General features: G+C 43.6%; 1 protein-coding gene across 1 annotated transcript in view; it reads left to right on the top strand.

Moving 5' to 3' along the window:
- The window catches only part of RAPGEF5 (Rap guanine nucleotide exchange factor 5), a 193,273-nt gene that overhangs the window by 153,933 nt on the left and 19,949 nt on the right, over positions 1-19,391 (top strand). Inside the window, exons 17-20 of the mRNA XM_060248650.1 lie at positions 9,274-9,423; positions 12,846-12,943; positions 14,231-14,353; positions 16,127-16,305. Coding sequence (XP_060104633.1) covers positions 9,274-9,423; positions 12,846-12,943; positions 14,231-14,353; positions 16,127-16,305 — 550 coding nt within the window. The remainder of the gene's footprint in view (positions 1-9,273; positions 9,424-12,845; positions 12,944-14,230; positions 14,354-16,126; positions 16,306-19,391) is intronic.

The raw sequence follows: 19,391 nt of genomic DNA, 5'->3' as shown, positions 1-19,391 counted from the left end.
ATAAGGGAGTTGAGTGTTCTTTAGATGATATTATTGTATTTAGAAAGACCCCTGAAGAACATGAACTGAATTTTCACTCTGCGTTGAGATGTGTTAGTGCAACTGGGTTGAAGCTTAACATGGAAAAACGTAAATTTAGGCAGACAGAACTTTCCTTTTGGGACATAATGTCCCTTCAGCTGGATTAAAACCTGATTAAGATCACACTGAAGCAATTTTACAAGCACCACCTGCAGTTGATTTAAAAGGTTTGTGTTCTTTTTTTGGATTTCATTTAATGGTATGTCAAGTTTATTCCTAATTATTGTTATTAAACCACTTAGTTAGTCATTACATGGAAGTGCAAATTTTATATGTTCACCTGTGGCTCAAGCTAGTTTTAATACTGTAAAAGATTTGATTATTTATAGTTAGGGTTGCCAAGTCTCTCCGCCGTGGTGATGGGGGACTGTTTTCTCGTGCTTGAAGCACATGTGGCACGAAGTGACGTCATCACAACGGGGATACTCTAGGATGGGTGGCCAACGGTAGCTCTCCAGATGTTTTCTGCCTACAACTCCCATCAGCCCCAATCAGAATGGCCAATGGCTGGGGCTGATGGGAGTTGTAGGTAAAAAACATCTGGAGAGCTTCCGTTGGCCACCCCTGCTCTAGGACTTGTGATAAAACTCTATGGCACCATAGAGTTTTATCATGAGTCCTACAGTGTCCCTGGTGAGATGTCCCTGGTGTGATGATGTCACTTCCGGGTGACATCATCATGCTGGGAACGGCACACAGCAAGGGGCTCTTCAGGGATGGGAATCCCCCCTTGTGGTCTGCTCCCTGCCGATGAATTAGGGCTCTTCAGGGGCAGGAATCTCCCCTCATTGACCACTATTCAAGGTGTGGACATGCACCTCACTCTTTAAGATTTTTTGTTTAGGAGAGATTAATGCTTAGTGACACTCAACAGGTTGATGCAGGCAGATTATTTTTACAGAAAGAGACGCATTGGATTTTTTATTTGAAGACTAAGGTCTTCAAATAAAAAATCCAATGCGTCTCTTTCTGTAAAAGTAATTTGCCTGCATCAACCTGTTGAGTCAGATAATCTGTTACATTATTAAAACTGGCCTAATGGACTTAACAATGAGTGGGACTTATGTTTCTTGTAATATTGATAAATACGGTTGTGTTCTGGACAGAATAAAATTTGTTGTAACTTTAACAATGTGGAATATATGCTAATGGAGTACACCTGACATGATGCTGTTTAGGAGTGATTTGTGAGCTTGATATGGAAAACGTTACTTGTTTTGATTGTGAGAGTGAAGCGATATGAACTTGATAAGTTGTTTTTTGAATGTAAGTATATTTTAAACCAGTATGGGATATTTGTAATAAATGATATTTAATATGCTTACTCTTTTTGAACATGGATAGATAAAGTTGCTTGTGGATATATGTGTATTCCTGTACATATCATGTATAAGAGTTATAATTATACATTGTTTATTATAGGGGCAAGCAGGTGCTTGGATAAAGCATTAGAGCAAAACAGGAAGTTAAACTGGTTAATCCTGTTGCGCTATTCGTTTTTGCTGCTGAATATAGAAAATTGTTGGAGGCAGTTATTTATGTGGAAATCTGCAAGTCTACATATTTCCACACTTTTTTTTGGAGATACGACATTGAATGAAATAAAGTGAGACATTTTGTATATAGTTGGGCTTTATTCGATTATGTCTCTTTAAGAATGATGGTAGATAGAAGCTGAATATACACGGAGCCTTTCGTTTTCATGGTTCTCCTTCCGTGTGACTCCTCTGGTTGTTTATACCTGGTGGGAGTCTGCAGTCCTATTCATACCTCGGTTTTGGCATTTTTCAACCCAACATTGCCTATCATTTGGACAACTAATGCTTATGAATACGGATTGGGAGCAGTGTTCCCTCTAAGCTGAGTTAGCGTGAGCTAGCGCACAGATTTTTAGCTTCCAGCTCACACATTTTTTGTCTTAGCTCAGGAAAAATGGCCCCAGAGCACACTAATTTATGCAGTAGCTCACCACTTTAATGCCAGTAGCTCACAAAGTAGAATTTTTGCTCACAAGACTCTGCAGCTTAGAGGGAACATTGATTGGGAGTTGTGTTGATTCAGCTTCATGAGAGTAAGGTGGAAAGCAAGCACACCCTTTTGCCTTCCCGCATATTCAAAAGCACCTTGCTGGGGTGTTGGAGACACCGTTCTCTCACTGCTCACGCCTCTTGGCCTTCCTCTACCATTTCTAAGGGTTGGCCAGCCAGCAAGACCCGCCCCCCACAACCACCATCAGATCCATCATACCCCTTTTTCCTTATTGACAGCTTCCTTCTCCTGCATCAACCCCACCCCCATCTCTCCACCCCACAGTTCTCATTAAGTGAAATCAGTTCTGAGTTCACTGGCGAGTTCTGCAACCATGGCAATGCAGCCCACTGTTGCCTTGGGCACTAGCATGTCTGGTCCTCAAACCTGAACCGAATGAACCAAAAACTAGTCAGGTTCATGGGTGTTTCGCAGACAAAGTGATTGTCGAAATCACAGTTCATGATCCAACAAACCAGCATGGTTCATCATGACATTCGATTTGTAATTCAGTTTGTGCACATCCCTAGTCTTAACCTGGAACTAATTCTGACAAAAATTATTCCATGTCACTTTTACAGTACAGTTTACTGTACAAGTAAGCATGCCAAATTGGTTGTACATGTCAATATAATTCTAATAAAAATAGGTGGGCTATAAAGTTGTTTTGAAATCAATCACAATTTCTTAATGTTTTATTTCTTAATAAAGCAGTTTAAGATTCCTAATGTTAAGAAATCTGGATAGTAAAATCTACATTTATTTTTATTTACCGTATACCATTTAGCCTTAAAACTCTTATGATAGCCTACAACAATAATAATAATTGGTTTTAAATTCAGTTGACTGCCAGCCATATAAAAGCATATCAGTAAACATAAGCGAAAATGTCATAGAAATAATACAAATGGAGAATATGAGTAACCTGATTGTCTCACAATTTTATCAGGAACATATGTTGAATTGCATATGAGGAAAATATACAGTTGCTTGGTTTACTTCCTACTGCTATTAATTAGGACTGTTGGATTTAGGAGGAGTTTTTGGCAGTTTCTTCCACAGTTGTGCTTATAAAACATAGTCGATAAACACTGTTAAGTTTTGACAGATTAACTCTACTACTTTGTTCATTATACTTTAGTAGATGCAGAGCATTATGTTTGGGGAACAGCTGCCCCCAGTCTTAAATATACTTGTTTTTTGGGGGGGGGGGGATTGTTTCCTGGCATAGGCCGTGGTTGTACCACTCTTTTAAAAACTAATTTTGGATCTTTCTGATCCAGCCAATTACCACCTAGTTTTGAATGTACCTTTCTGGGTAAGGTAATTGAAAGAGCGGTAGCTGAGCAGCTCCAGGGTTTCCTGAGTGACACATCAGCATTGAATCCATTCCAGTCTGGCTTTTGCCGTGGCCATAGGATGGAGACAGTGTTGGTCACCCTGACGGATGATCTCCACAGTCAGCTGAATTGAGGCAGGTCGGCGCTGCTGCTGTTGTTAGACTTCACAGCAGCATTCGACCCAGTTGACTTTGATCTTTTGACCCACCATCTCACTGATGTGGACAGGGCCTTTTTGTAGAAAAAGCCCAGCAGGAGCTCATTTGCATATTAGGCCACACCCCTGGACACCAAGCCAACCAGAACTTCATTCCTGTGAGTTCCTGCTCAAAAAAAGCCCTAGATGTGGGAGTTCGTGGGGTGGTCCTTGAATGACTTGCCTAATTTCTGCATGGTTGGGAACAGAGAGTGGCACTGGGAGAGGGTGCATCCTCTAGGTACCCCTTAACATGCGGGGTGCGTCTGGGGGGCACTCTTCTCTCCAGTGTTATTTAACATCAGTATGCTGATGACACCCAGATGTATCTCTTATTGGACCTGGATGCTGCCTCACAAAATCTGACCGCAGGTTTGGAGGGTGTGGTGGGGTGGTTAAAAAAGAGCAGGCTGAGATTGAAGCCAACTAAGATGGATGTTCTGTGACTAAAGGGGGACTACAGGGTTAGGACATAAAATTCCCACTCCTGACAGGGTGCTGTTGACACTGGTGCAGTCCGTCAAGAGTTTGGATGTGATCTTGGACACCTCCTTGACTATGGAGGCCCAAGTCAGGCATATTGCCAGGCTGGAGGCTTTTTTAATCTGCGCCAGGCTTGGCAATTGGTCCCTTTCATGTTACGCCCTGACCTACGGTAATCCATACAACAGTCACCTCCAGGACTACTGTAGACTACTGTACTTGCTTTATGCTGGCCTGCCCTTGAGACTGACCTGGAAGCTCCAGCTGATCCAAAATGTAGCGACGTGAGTCCTGATAGGACCTGTGCTGTGGTGGCATCACTGGCTTCCAGTGGAGTACTAAGTCAAGTTCAAGAGTTTGGTGTTGAACTTTAAGGCCTTGAGCAATCAGGGACCAATGTATCTGTGAGACTAACTTCTCTGATACGTCCCTGGGAGAGTTTACGCTCCTTGGATAGCAATCTCTGTGATATGATGCACTACAAGCATAGTGGAAGTAGTAATGTCATATTTGTATTCATTGTTGGAATCAAATATGCAATGTCAAACTCTAGCTTTGCCACAGATTTTATTATGTAGTGCCCATATTACAGTTGATTTGGGGGACAGTGGGAGAAACTTGCAATGCTCAGCCATTTCATGTTTTCCTAGACTCGGAGTATATTTTTAGCTTATATTTTTTAGTTTCTGCTGTGATCCTTGTGCTTTTTATTGATATTTTATTTTTAAAATTGCATTGCCAAATCCCACGTATTCCCCCACCTTCCTATTTTAAACAAAATATCACAAAAGTTTAAGCCAGTTGGGGTTTAGATAAAAATATGGAGCAGAGGTCCATCAGTGGCTATTAGCCACAGTGTGACACAGAGTGTTGGACTGGATGGGCCATTGGCCTGATCTAACATGGCTTCTCTTATGTTCTTATGACTGGCCCCCCATCAATAGATAGAGCTGGGTGTCATCTGCATATTGATGACAACCCAGTCCATACCTCCTGACAATCTGGGCAAGGGGGCGCATATAGATGTTAAATAGCATCAGGGATAAGACCGCTCCCTGTGGCACCCCACAACTGAGAGAGCGCCTCTGGGATGCTTCCTCCCCTATCACCACCCTTTGTCCCTGATCTTGGAGAAAGGAGGTCAACCACTGTAAGGCGGACCCCTGAATCCCCACATCGGCAAGGCGGCTAGTCAGTAGCTGATGGTCAACCGTATCAAAAGAAGCTGACAGGTCTAATAGCAACAGCACTGCTGAGCCGCCCTGATCCAGATGTCGCATGAGGTCATCTATGAGAGCGACCAGAACCGTCTCCGTCCCGTGACCTGCTCGAAAGCCAGACTGGAATGGATCCAGTGAGGAAATGTCCTCCAGGAATCCCTGTAGCTGAGTTGCCACCACCCGCTCTATAACCTTACCCAAAAAGGGAAGGTTTGATACTGGCTGATAATTTGCCAATACGCCCGGATCTGCAAATGGTTTTTTTAAGAGGGGACAGACCACTGCCTCTTTAAGAGGTGTGGGAAAGATCCCTTCTACCAGGAATCTGTTGACAATACCTTGTAGTGGTTCATGTAGCCACGTATGGCAAGCTTTTATAAGCCAGGACGGGCACGGATCCAACCTACAAGTCGTAGGGCGTACAGCCAAAAGGATCCTGTCGACTTCCTCCAGGCTGAGTGGATTGAAGGAGTCCAGAATTGGAACAGAAGACGCGCTCGGTGCCCCAAGTTCTTTCACTGTATCAACTATGGTGGGAAGGTTGCGTCGGAGCGACGAGACTTATCTGCAAAAAAACTCACAGCCTATTTCCAATTCTCTAATATTTTGTTTACTCTGTGATAGAGTTGTTAATGACCGAACTATGCTAAACAATTGTGCTTGGGCGTGAGGTCGCAGATGCAATTCTGAATGCAAAATAAGTCTTTTTTGCAGCCTGAACTTCCATCTCATAGGTCCGCATAAATGACCTATAGGATGTTCTCGTAGCTTCATCGCAAGTATGTCGCCATCGTCTCTCTAGTCTTAATCGCTGTTTCATTGATCACAACTCCATGGTATACCATGGAGCGGATCGTGTACGAGGATGAAGAGGACGTCGGGGAGCGATCTCGTTGATGGCTGTGGAGAGCTGCTTATTATACTCCACTAGCTCATCCAGCGAGTTGCCAGAGGGCCAGGGATCCCGCATGGCCATTTGAAGCTGCAAGGGGTCCATCTGGCTACGCGGGAGAGCTAAAACTTGCTCACCGCCTAAACGGGAAAGGGGTGGCATGTCCACACAAGCCCTCAAGGCCTGGTGGTCAGACCATGGCATTGCCTCGGCAGAAATCTGATCCACTACAACTCCTGCCGCAAAGATCAGGTCTAGTGCGTGCCCAGCCCGATGCGTGGGCGCTGTTATATATTGGGAGAGTCCTAGTGCTGCCATGGAAAGCACTAGGTCCGTCGCCTGAGTGGAAGCTGCATCCTCGGCATGGATGTTGAAGTCACCCAGGACTATGTCGAGGATGCTCCAATGCCCAGCCTGCTACAGCCTCCATCAGGGACAGTAAGGCACTGGCCGGTGCTTTAGGCAGACGGTACAGCAGCCAGATTGCCAAACTCTCCCCAACGTCCCACACCAGGCCCACACACTCCACTCCCCCGATCTTTGGCGGTGGAAGCACCCTGAAGGAGCAATCCTCCTGTATGAAAAAGGCCACCCCTCCCCCCCACCTGCTAGTCCGATCCTGGTGAAGGACGGAGAACCCAGGCAGAGCTACTTGGGAGAGAGCAACTGTCTCCCCATCCCGCACCCAGGTCTCCGTCACGCAAGCCAGGTCCATATCCTGCCTGATAAAAAAATCCTGCAGGACTGAGGTTTTATTGTTTATGGACCTGGCATTGCACACTACCTGGTGTTACATTTTATAACACACATGGCCCATTTATGTCAGATCCAGCCTTCATAGCAAATGAGTTCGACACCCCTCCTACATTGTCTTGAGATCTGAAGAGGTATTAAATTGCTGATTTAACTCTTCCAAAACAAAAAAAGTGATAATATTTGATTTATCACATTTATGTACTGTCCTTCCTCAAAGTAGCTCAATGTGATTTATATGGGATTTTTATTTTACCATTGAAATAGCCCTGTGAAGTACATTAGGATAAAGTAGTAACTTGTTCCCTGACCAGATAATTTGAATCTGGTTTATTGTATTTAGGCTAAAGCTTCAACACAGAGTATGATCATTTGTAACATCATGCTTAAATCAGTGGCAGGGTATAAGCTTTTGTGAGTGACTGCTCACTTCTTCTCATACCCTGACACAAATTTTATTAGTCTTTTAAGGTGCTACTGGTCTCTTGTTCTTTTCTGCTGCTATGGACAGACTAACATGGCTACCCATCTTAATCTATCTTGGTGTATCATGAATAAAGGCACGATCACTGGTTTCATGTTTGACTTAGATTGGGGGCACCAAACTTTCTAAAGTCTGCACACATCTTTGGAATTCTATCACAGTGTGGTAGATGCAGCCACCAAAATGGCTGCCACATGAGGCCAAGCCTGTCATACAATGGCTGTTGCAGCTTCCCTCAGTCCCACAGTGAAGATTTTTGTGATGTGGTGGCAGCAGCTGCTGCTGAAGCAACATTTTAAAATTCTCAGAGCCTGTCATAAGCCCTGCTGGGAAAAAGTTGCACGTGGCCATGCCAACTTTCTAAAAACACTTGCTGGGCACCAGAAAAGGCGTTGTTGGATGTTATGGACAGTAAATGGTTAATGCTTGACCCCAGTCTGAGAACCCGGAGTGCCTGGAGATTCAAATGGAATTCTACAGTTAAGAATGACAATTGAGAGTGGAGTGTGAACAGTAAAGGAGCATTAAGCAAAGTGAGGATCCTGAATTAGGGAAGTGGGATGAATAGCCCTTCCTTGAGGGAAATAGCTCCTAGTAAAGGTTGTGTATGATTTCCTAGCAAGTGGTTAAGAAGGAAAATTGGAACTTATGTGAATGTTCCTGCCTTCAAAAACTTAAAGCGTTTTTGAGATGAGGAAGCTTATGCTTGTTTATTTTAGCAATGATTGCCAAAGGATCTCTCTCCAGTTTTAAACACCTGTGTGTATATTCAAACAGCTACTTGATTGTGACAAACTATTATTTATATTTATACAAGATCCTGTTGCCTGTTGTATCTTCGAAGTCTTAAACCTGTTATCTACCTGACCATTTTGCCTTAAAAGTGAAATAAAGCAATTTGTAGGTTTGAATTACCATCAGCCTTCCATAGGCCATCATCAGAGAAAGACAAAAGAAGGGTTTTAGTTGGTCTTTCAGATCCCTAGACTTGGTCAGTATATATCTATTTAATTTTAAAAAACTGGGTGGGACAGGCAGCAAAACAAAGAACAAGAAAAGAAACTGTCCAGCCAAAGAAAAAGAAAAAAGGGAATTTAGGAACCATTATATCGGACATGGTGGCGTCCTTGGACCATGTTGAGGACCACTGACTTAGTTCCTGACAGTCTCTTCTAGTGTCACTGGCATGTTCCTTCAGCTGAAGAGGTTTTCTGTTGGCTCCTTCACAGTTATGGTGTCCCCTTTAAGCACCTTCAGAGAACATGGGAGCTGCTGAAAATTCCAGGCAAGGCAATACTCATTTTTATATCTCAACATTCCATCTTCTTGCTCACAGCAGAATACATGTTTTGGTTTTTCTCCATATTATTCTCTCAACAACAGTAGGAGACAGGGAGGATGATAGGCCCAAGATTACCCAATCAGCTCCATTGTGAAATTTGAACCACAGCCATCTTAACCCTTGCCCAACTCTGTAACCACTAAACTATGCTGGCACACATTATAGGTTAGGTGCTTCACAGTTAACTTTGAAGAGTGATAGTTAGTATTACCCACCTGACATACACACTACCGTTTTATTCTGTACTGTGTTTTTGTTTTAACCCTGTCTTTTTCCAGAAAGGGGAAAGTGTGCTGGTAAGTTAGTAGGAGTAGCTTCTGTTGTCAAGGCATAAGTGTCAAACCAGATGTCAAGCAAAGCACTGCTATCTTTAAAACTGCCAGGATTCTTTCATTTTTTAAAAAAATTACCACTTCTATTAATGAAATTACCCTCTCTTTCTCTTTCTTTGCAGTTTTTTGCCGTGTGTATATAACAGAACATTCTTATGTCAGTGTAAAAACTAAAGTATCCACTTCAGCTCAGGAGATTGTGAAAATTGTGGCAGAAAAGCTCCAGCATTCACAGGAAGATCTGGCTTTGGTGGCTGTTTCATTCTCTGGGGGTAAATTATTTTCAACTATCAGTGTCCCCAGGTTTTTTCCACTACATCTTATCTCTAAAGAGAGGGATGACATTTTCTAATGTAAGGATAGGGCTGTTTTCCTATGGGCCTGCAGCTGGATGACCATAGCACAATAAGAGCTGCTTAGCAGAGCAGAGTTTCCATGACAACTGCTAATTCTTTGGTACTGTTGGATAATACATTTCCACATCAGGTCTGGATTGCAAAGGACTTGTCCTGTACAGAAACATCTTACAAGGTTTGCCACTACAGATAGATGGCTCAGTTCACACTTTAAAGTAGCCTGAAAGGGTGCTTGAAGTACCTTTAAAGGGAAGGGACTTTGTTAAATGAACCTCCCTCCTTTGCATTTGGAAAGGAAAAAGGAGGAAATTGGAAACTGATTTATTTAAAAACAATGTTATCTATGAGCAGATGCTGTAGCACAACCACAGCCCCCTCCACGTACATTGAAACTACTGGCTCAATTCAAAGTAATACCATGGCCTTCCTTTAGATTGGAAACTATATGAAAAGCTTGCTAATACCCATAGATTAAATAAAAGGGGGTATTGGACAGGGAAAGCTAAACCACTACTGCTTATCACAGGGTTTGTTGGATACAGAGAAGAAAGGAGCTGGCTGCAGAATAGGTACAAAAGAAGGGTCTGCTGGGAGGGGGATAAATGTGAAAATGTATTAGCCCTCCAGTAAATGCCCCCCACATGCTTTTTTGACCACATGTGCCCCTGCTCTGTTATTCCTGCTGTCATTTGTTTCCCTTGCTGGTGATCAAAAAAGAAGGGGTGGGATACATAATGTCCCTTATATGGCGTTCCCCCTCCAAATGCATCACAAAGGAGACGGCATCATGATCTCTGTCTCTCTCATCTGCCTGCTGATGTAGATCATCTCCTTCCTAACTTCTTGTATGGAAGATTCAGGAGCTCTCATCTACAGTTTTTTTCATCTCTTGTTCTGAAGAAATCAGACTGATCATGTCCCATTTGAAATAAAAATACACAGTTTGTAGGCCACTGTGGTTGATCAGTTTGACCTATCTAACCTCAATATATATTTACTGAAGATTTGGGGTGTCTGGAAAACTGTTCCCATCTTTATAAGGTTATAAGAAGAAGATGCAAAATAAAATGAGTTAGACATAGACATGATGGGATCCACCGACAGTCTACAGAGAATGGATTTGACTATATCTGAAGTAGAGAAATAGAACAAGATCTGAGTCATTTGTTTTAATGAGATGTGTGCAGGAGGTATACCTGGTATATTGTAACCCTAACTTGCATGTTTTTTGCACACATGGAACTGGATCCTGTGTACCTTGCTGAGGATAACTCTGCAATTCCTTTAGTGCTAGGTCAGTGTCCCGCCCCATGTGGCAGTGCAACATGAGTCTGTGTCTCTATTGTCCCAGCTCTACAGGTTGCTTCACAGAGAGCATTTGTAGATGGGATAGACTTTGGAAACAGCCTTGTCTTCCTAAAACAATTTGAGAAGGCAAAACTTGTGTGGATGGTTAGTGGGGTTGTAAAAGCAAATACAACACATCTAGACCTCAGTGCTCAACTTTTTTGCTTCACAAGTGATGCTGTAGTAGCTATTGCACTGCCAGCCTGCATTTGCACCACAGCAGCTAGCACTAGGAGACAGAGGGTGGCACAGATGAGCAAGATAAGACTGATCTTGGCAAATCCGAGCTCCCTCATTGGTTGGGACTGTGGTGCATCATTCTTTGGCCCATCAAACCATCAATCAACTGTTCTTTCATTGCATTGGCTGGCTCTGCTCTCCACCACCCACTGCTGGCCCCAGGACAGACAAAGATTTGCCCTCTGGAGAAACTGCTAGACAGTGGCTGCTGCTAGGCAACTAACATTGATTCTCTCAGTAAAAAGCAACCAAGCTTGGTTCTCTCAGTAAAAGGGAGTGGGGGAGACCCTTTCAAGTCCTATTTTGACCTTTGAGAGAGAACTCATTGGTTGACTCTACTCCTCTCTCCCACCCGAGTGACTGTTGCTAGCTAGCCAAGCTGCTTCTGTCAGTCAAAGACAACTAACCTTGGTTCTGGCAGTTTATGATTCTCCCTACTCTCTCATTGGTTAAGCCACCTGTCACACTGCTTCACAGAGGAGAAAAAGAAAGCCTTTCCTCGACTGGCTGAGGGATGGAGGAGGAGGGAAGGCTTTCTCTCAATTGACTGAGGACTCCCTTGATTAGCTGAGAACTCCTCCTTATCCTCCTCTTGAAGGGAAACAGATACAGGGGAAAAATGGTGTCCTGTACTAGCAGGCCAGATACAGAGAGAGAGATAGGGAGGGAAAGCGAGAGACAGACACAGATTGAAGTCCTGTGCTTAAGACCAACAAGGTATCACTAAAGGCCTCTGAAGAGAACTCATTGGGGCCAATCCTAACTATGGCAGACAGTTCCAGATTGATGGGAAATTCCTGGAGATTCTGTGGTGGAATTTGAGGAGGGCATAAGAGTTAGGGCTTCAGAGTAGGGTCTGCTAGACCCAGGTTCTTGCTGTGGAAGCTGACAGGGTGATTTCAGACCAGTTACAGACTTTCAGCCTCATGTACCTCAATAGAATTGTTGTGCAGGTCACAGGGTGGAAAGGAGAATGATGTAAGCTGATTTGTTTCTCCCCACCCCCAACCCATGGCAAAAGACTGTCCTTTTCCTATGTAAGGCTGCAGGGAGGGGGGAGATGATGGAAAGCTGAAGTCAGAGGGGCAAGTAAAAGGAAGAAAATAGGGTTGCCAGCTTCAGGTCCAAAAATTCCTGGAGATTAAAGGAGTGGGGCCTGGAGAGGGTGGGGTTTGAGGAGGGGTGATACCTCAAACAGGTACAATGCCATACATTCCTCCTCCAAACCAGCCATTTTCACCTGGTTAACTTCTTGCCAATCTCCAAGTGATAGCTGGAGAACACTCAGAATTACAGCTGCTCTCTAGATGGCAGAGATCAGCTCCCCTTGAGATGGGGGGGGAATGAATGCCTTCACTTGGTAGGTGGGAAGACAGTAAGGGTGGTGGGAGCATTCTCCCAGAGCTTCTTTCTAGAGGCCATTGTATTTTTCTTCACAATGGGCCTTATTTCTAATTGTAGATAAAGAGGCAGTGTGGTATAGTGATTAGGAATGTATGACTAGTTTCTGGAAGGCTCCAAGTTCAAATACTCATTTATGTCATGGAAGCTCGCTGGGAGACCTTGGGTCAGTCACACACTCTCAGCTGACCTACCTCATAGAGTTGTTCTTGTGAGGATAAAATAGAGAAAATGATGTAAACCACTTGGGAGATAGGGTATAAATGAATAAAATAAAGTGTATTTGTTTTTAATAGGTTAAAAGTCAAAGTATTGTATTTATGTTTCCTCTCCTTTCACTTCTAATAAAGAAAAGCATGAATTACAACGAAATGACATGGCGATCACAAAGGCCCTTGAATCTTCTGCTCGAATGTTTGTTTTCAGAAAAGATCTAACAGATACTCTGGTAAGAATGTGTGCCTGATTCCTTTAAGACATTTTGAAGGCTGAGGTTTTCTAATACACTGTGGGGGAAACTGGCTACATTCTCACAATATGCAGTAGCATTTTTGGCCTTAAATGATGGGATATCTCAATAAGGCTTCAGTCCTGTGCACAATAACCTAGGAGTAAATTCAGTGAAATCATTGGGATTTACTTCTGGTGCATTGGATTGGAGTTTAAGATTACTTTATTTGAATAGTTCACCTATATAACAGATTACCCTCAGTTATCCAGAGTTCTTAAAATCTTTGTCAAAATCAAGCAAATAGACAGCTTTTTTTTCAGTTAACAAAAGTGATGTAAGGCTATGTTTGATTACGCGAATACAATTTTTATGTATTTGGGTTCACAATTTGTTGCTTGTCAAGTATGTTTTCTAAATCATGGAAGTGACAGTTTTATATAATCTATACGTTATTCTGGATAGAGGCATCTTGAACATAGGTTCTATAAATCTAGTGAACTTGCTTCTATAGTAGTTTTCAGTAGTTGAAGACTTGTTTCCTGAATTGAGACCATAAGCTAAACTTCTTTTAGAATTTTGGGTTTAACATATCTATTTCCTTAATGATATGTTCTTCTCTTCCCCACCCCCATCCCAGTTAATTCTTAGAGATATGAGGATGTCTAATACAGTAAGAGGAGCCCTGTGGCGCACAGTGGTAAAGCTGCAGTACTGCAGCCTGAACTCTCTGATCACAACCTGAGTTTGATCCCAGCAGAAGCTGGGTTCAGATAGCCGGCTCAAGGTTGACTCAGCCTTCCATCCTTCTGAGGTCGGTAAAATTGAGTACCCAGCTTGCTGGGGGAAAGCGTAGATGATTGGGGAAGGCAATGGCCAACCACCCCGTAAAAATCTGCCGTGAAAACGTCGTGATGCGACGTCACCCCAGAGTTGGAAACGACTGTTGCTTGCACAGGGGACTACCTTTACTTTAATATGGTAAGAGGGCATTGATCTTAATACTGAAAGCTGTTTCAGTCTTAGGGTCCTATATTTTTCTGCACACTTTAGGGGAAGTAGCAATGCAGTCCTAACAAGAGTTACACTCTTTTAAATCATTGAAGTCAGTGAGTTAAGGATAAGTGAGTTAAGGATAAGGATACAGCTCTGGTTAGGAATGCATTGTTGATGTACTGAATAAATATGACTTTTTATGTATAAATAAAAATGACTTTTCAATTAATGTATGCATGCTCAAATTAATGTATGCATGCTCAAATTCCTGCTATCCATGTATTGTTTTAGAACCCTTTTGCTGAAAATGATGAAGCTCAGCAAAGATCAGTGAGAATTCTGGGGATTAACACTTGGGACCTTGCTTTGGAATTAACATCTTTTGACTGGAGTCTTTTCAACTTGGTTCATGAGGTAAGAAGTATTGGTGTAACTTGCTTACAGTAATCGGTGCTCTTGTTTTGCGTGGCTGATTTTAAACCAAACTTTCCCCCAGAATCCCATGGCCTATGTGCAGCCAGTCCACTAGTACAGGGGTGGCCAACAGTAGCTCTCCAGATGTTTTTTGCCTACAACTCCCATCAGCCCCAGCCATTGGCCATGCTGGCTGAGGCTGATGGGAGTTGTAGGCAAAAAAACATCTGGAGAGCTACCGTTGGCCACCTCTGCACTAGTAGGCTACAGCCAAGAATCTTAGTTCCCACCAAGCACACAGTCTTAGGCAAACTTATCTCACAGGGTTGTCAATAAAATGGAGAAGAGAACAATGTTAGTGGCTTTGGGTCCCCATTGATGTAAAAGGTGGGGTATAAATCAAGTATATGCTGAGTTTTACATCTAGGTAACAAAAATGAGAAACATGCATATTGGATGGGGATGCACTTCTGGATAGCAGTGTGTATGTGAACAAGATCTTGGAGTATGGGTGGACCACAAGTTAAATATGAGCAGCTAGTGTGATGCAGCGACAAAAAAGGCTGAGATCTTGGGGTGTATCAAAAGGCACAACATCCAAATCACAAGATGTCATAGTCCCAGTGTACACTGCATTGGTCAGGCTGCACCTGTAATACTGTGTTCAGTTTTGGAAGCCTCACTTCAGAAAGGAGGCAGACAGAATGGATCAAGTACAGAGGAGAGTGATGAGGATGATCAGGGGCCTGGAGACCAAGCCCTTTGAGGAAAGGCTGAGAGACTTGGGAATGTTCAGTCTGGAGAAGAGGAGGTTGAGCAGGGACATGATTGTGCTCTTTGTATTGAAGGGCTGTCATTAGAGGAGGACAGGGAGCTGTTCCTGTTGGTAGCAGAGGATAGGACTTGCAGTATTGGGTTTAAGTTAAGGGTGAGAAGGTACCAGCTGGATATTAGGAAAAACTTTTTTACAGTAAGAGTTGTTCAAAAGTGGGCTCAGCTAGCTAGGAAGTTGTGAACTCCCCTTCACTTGTCAGTCTTTAAGCAGTGGCTGGACAAACACTTGTCATAGATGCTCTAGGCTGATCCTGCATTGAACAGGGGATTGGACTAGATGACCTGTATGGCCCCTTCCAACTCTGCGAATCTGTGATTGTAAATAAAGCAATAGATGTGAAAAAATTATTATCACCTGAAGAAATTTAGAGAACCTGAAGGAGGAAATACATATGAACACATGAAGCTACCTTCTGTTGAATCATGCCGTTGACATATCAAGATCTGAATGACATTGACTCTCTAAGGTTTCAGGATGAGATCTTTCATATCACCTGTTGTCTAACTGAAGATGCCAGCAGTCTTAGGACATTCTACATACAAAGCCAATATTCTGTGACTGAGCCATGGCCTCCCCATTAAGGGAAGGACTCATTAGATCCCACCTGTTAATTTGTGATTCTGAGGAAGGAAAAAACAGCCACTACCAGATTTTATTTTGCTTTCTAAAGTACATTCAATAATTTTCAGACTGAAACACAGTTACAAGTGATCAAGGCCAAGTTAGAGACAGTTGTTTTTGCATTTTTCATAGCTGAATATCTCAAAAAAATTGTCAGTCTTGATTTTGTTTAAACAGTTTAAGGTTCATTCATAAATCATTAAAACAGTTTAAGGTTCGTTCATAAATCATTAAGTATCAATGCTTATGTTTCAAATTTGTTAAATACTGATAATGTATTTTTTTACAATCCCAATTACTGTTTAACTGTCTTCCAGCAAGAGCTGATATACTTCACCTTCAGCAGACAGGGCAGTGAGGAAAACACTGTGAATCTTAGCCTTTTGCTTCAAAGATGCAATGAAGTTCAACTTTGGGTTGCCACAGAAATACTCCTCTGCAGCCAGCTTTGTAAACGTGTGCAACTAGTGAAAAAATTCATTAAGATCGCTGCACAGTAAGTTAAATGCAATGGGAATCCTCTGTTGAATATATTCAGTCCCTTAATGTGATAGATAATTAAAGAGAAACTATTGCTGTGTAACATATTTTGGTTACTACATTGCAATGTGTATATAAAACAATATGTGAAAAAGAAAAATAGTGTGCTCTGTCCAGAATTAGGTGTGCAATATACAGTTCTTATCACTCCATTGTAGTTGTAGACTCTGTGCTGTTGATATTCAGCAGCATCTCAACCATCTAGAATTTGCATACTATCAGCTGCGTGTGCCCACATATAGGACAGTGAGTTAAGTAAGAAATGCATTTATTTACCCAACTTCTTTTGTCTTTTAATCTTTAGTATTTTGTACATTGGCACAACTCATTAAAATAGTGTTTAGTAATAAAGTACATTTATTTTACTTGACTTCCTCTTGTTGCTAGTAGTGAATTCTTCACAGTCCTTTTCACATGAATACTTTTGACTGGATGTTCTGTCATTTAAATTAAAGTACCGTACCTTCTGAACCTGATTTCCACAGTTATCAAATACTAAAATGGATTGTTTTACCAAGAAACTATTGTTTTTAAAAAATTGCTTTCCTTTACCCCTTTACAATTCATTTTAAAACACTGAAACTAGAGACTAGTTAAATAGGGATGTTTTATCCAAAACTCAAATGCTTGAAATAGCTGTATTACTTCAGTATCTTTAGGTAAGACTTGAGAAATGAAAGCCATAGAAATAGAATATCTAAGTTCTATTAAGTAGTGACAATTTGAAAATAGCTTGTACATGGCTGTGTTTTCAAAACAATAGATATTATTGAATGGGGAGGGCAGATTACCCCCCCCAGTCGGAATAACGAGGCAAACAAGAATAGTTGGGTATAAACAGGGCCACTTTATTAACTTGTTTTAACTGGCATGGGGCAAACGGAACTAACAGGACAGGCCAAGGGAAACCCTTGACCTTTCCCTGTCCTGTGGGGCGAGACACCCTGCCCCCGGCATGAGCCACACATGCTGGCTAATGCCGGGCCGGCCGGGCCTGTGTTGCCCTCCCTGTCCGTGCACAGCTTCAGCGAAACTAGTCCACATGGAGGAGGGCGCCGAGTGGCAGGCTCTCACTGCAGAGAGCCGTACAGCTCAGCTGCTGTTTTAGCCCGCCACTTTCCCCATCAAATGGGGTAAACCAGGGTTGGTCACCAGTGTTCTTAATAGCCCTATCCAACTCCAGCCAAGTGACCAAAATTAACAATGCCACCCAATATAATCCATTCCCAGTCCATATAGTACAAGGTAGGCGAAAAACACCACAATCAGGCCAGTCATTTGGGATGAAAAAATTCCTCCCTGGCCCCAACAACTTAGCGACCAGCTAAACCTGTACTGTTGCAGGACAGGAGGGTGGGCTGAAAACAGAAATGCAGCTGCATTGCTTGGGCGGGGCCAGGGCTAATAAAGCCCCAGCACCCCGCCCCTGCCAGTTTCCTGGATGGGCGGGAAGGCTTGTTAGCCTCCCCTCCTTCCAGGGAGGCAAATGCGGCCCCCGACCTAAGCCGCCATAGTGGCGGCACAGTCTTAAGTGGCCAAATTCTGTCAATTCCCCTGTTCCATTACAAGACCCATATGTGACCCCCATGTGTTGTTCATGAGGGTCTGCTCACCCCAAGGAACACAACATGTGGGGGCTCAGTGGGCTGTCCTGCTCCAAAAGGTCCACTCAACTAGCAGATTTCATAGGATATCCGGCCTTGGTATACCAATGTTCTTTACAGTGCTTTTTAAAGCAGGGATGCAGTTTCAGCTGGCTTGGCATCAGGGGTGTGTGGCCTAGTTCCTGCTGGGCTTTTTCTACAAAAAAAAAAAGCCCTGGTTCTTTATATACTGAATTCCAGTATGCAGTATGAAACTGCAGGAATGCAGTTTCAGCTAGCTTGGCATCAGGGGTGTGTGGCCCAGTTCCTGCTAGGCTTTTTCTACAAAAAAAAGCCCCGGTTCTTTATATACTGAATTCCAGTATGTCTGTTTATACAAATTTTGATGAAGATGCAGTAGTGTACTCTAGTGAGAATAGTGCCCTCGTCAGGTGCCCCTCCTGCATCACTCCGCTCGCCCTTCCTCCGCCACCACCACGACAGTGCTCTGCTTGCCTACCCCCATGCTTTGCTTGCCCCCTGCCGCCGCGCACCGCTCGCCCCCCCTCCGGCTCACTGCGACGAAAGCCCTGTTGCCGGCTTCTTCTCACAGCCCGTGCTTGCACGTTTTGTTAAGAGACTCTCTTAACAAAACGCGCAGGCGCGAGCTGTGAGAAGAAGCCAGTAGCAGGGCTTAGTTTTAGTCATGGCAAGCGGGGGGGATGAGCAAGCGGAGCACCGCTGCAGTGGTGGCAGGCTGGAGGGGGCTACAGGCTGCAGTGGCGTGGGGAGGGAGGCAAATCAGGTGCTTGCCTGGCAGGGAAAGGAGGGCCATACATGTTGAGGGGGGTTGGGTGGAGGGGCCAGGCCTCCTGTGGCCATAGGCCTTCACCTGCATGGTGTTGCAGTCCAGCATGGGGCCTGCATGGCCGGAAAGATCTAGGGGAGGCCACCATATCAAAGGCAGTGTGGGGATCACTGTCCGCTACTACAGAGTGGCTTGCCCACTAATATTCCACATTTGGAAGCTGTGCTGGTCAGTTACATGGGGTTATCCCCTATGAAGGCCTGTGAGGGTTGCCAGGATCCCAGCAGTCCTGGTTAGATTTAAGATACAAATAGGGGGCTGGAACAAAACAAAGCAGCATTTAATGTGCTCTGTCACCTGCCTGTTGCAAAACCAATCAGCACTGTGACCATTCAGAGCTTATAGCCTTCCCTCTGGACCTCCAGGACTACCATGATGGAAGAGGCTGTTGGTACATGTGCGGAGAAGGTTTGTGGCCAGTTACAATCTTCCTGGGGCCCAGTGCCCCGAGAGAGAGGAGTGCTCACTCTGTAAGAGATGGGTGCACTGTGAAGGGATCAGCCATCCGTGCAGATGTGCAGTTCCCTCCATGCCCCCCGTTGCTTAATCACAATGGCTGGATGTTCTGGAAGGACCCAGTTCCTGCAGATG

This window comes from Heteronotia binoei, chromosome 10, assembly GCF_032191835.1.
Source record: "Heteronotia binoei isolate CCM8104 ecotype False Entrance Well chromosome 10, APGP_CSIRO_Hbin_v1, whole genome shotgun sequence".
NCBI lineage: Eukaryota > Metazoa > Chordata > Lepidosauria > Squamata > Gekkonidae > Heteronotia > Heteronotia binoei.
The sequence above is the reverse complement of the archived record's forward strand: the minus strand, read 5'-3'. Positions and strand labels throughout refer to the sequence as shown.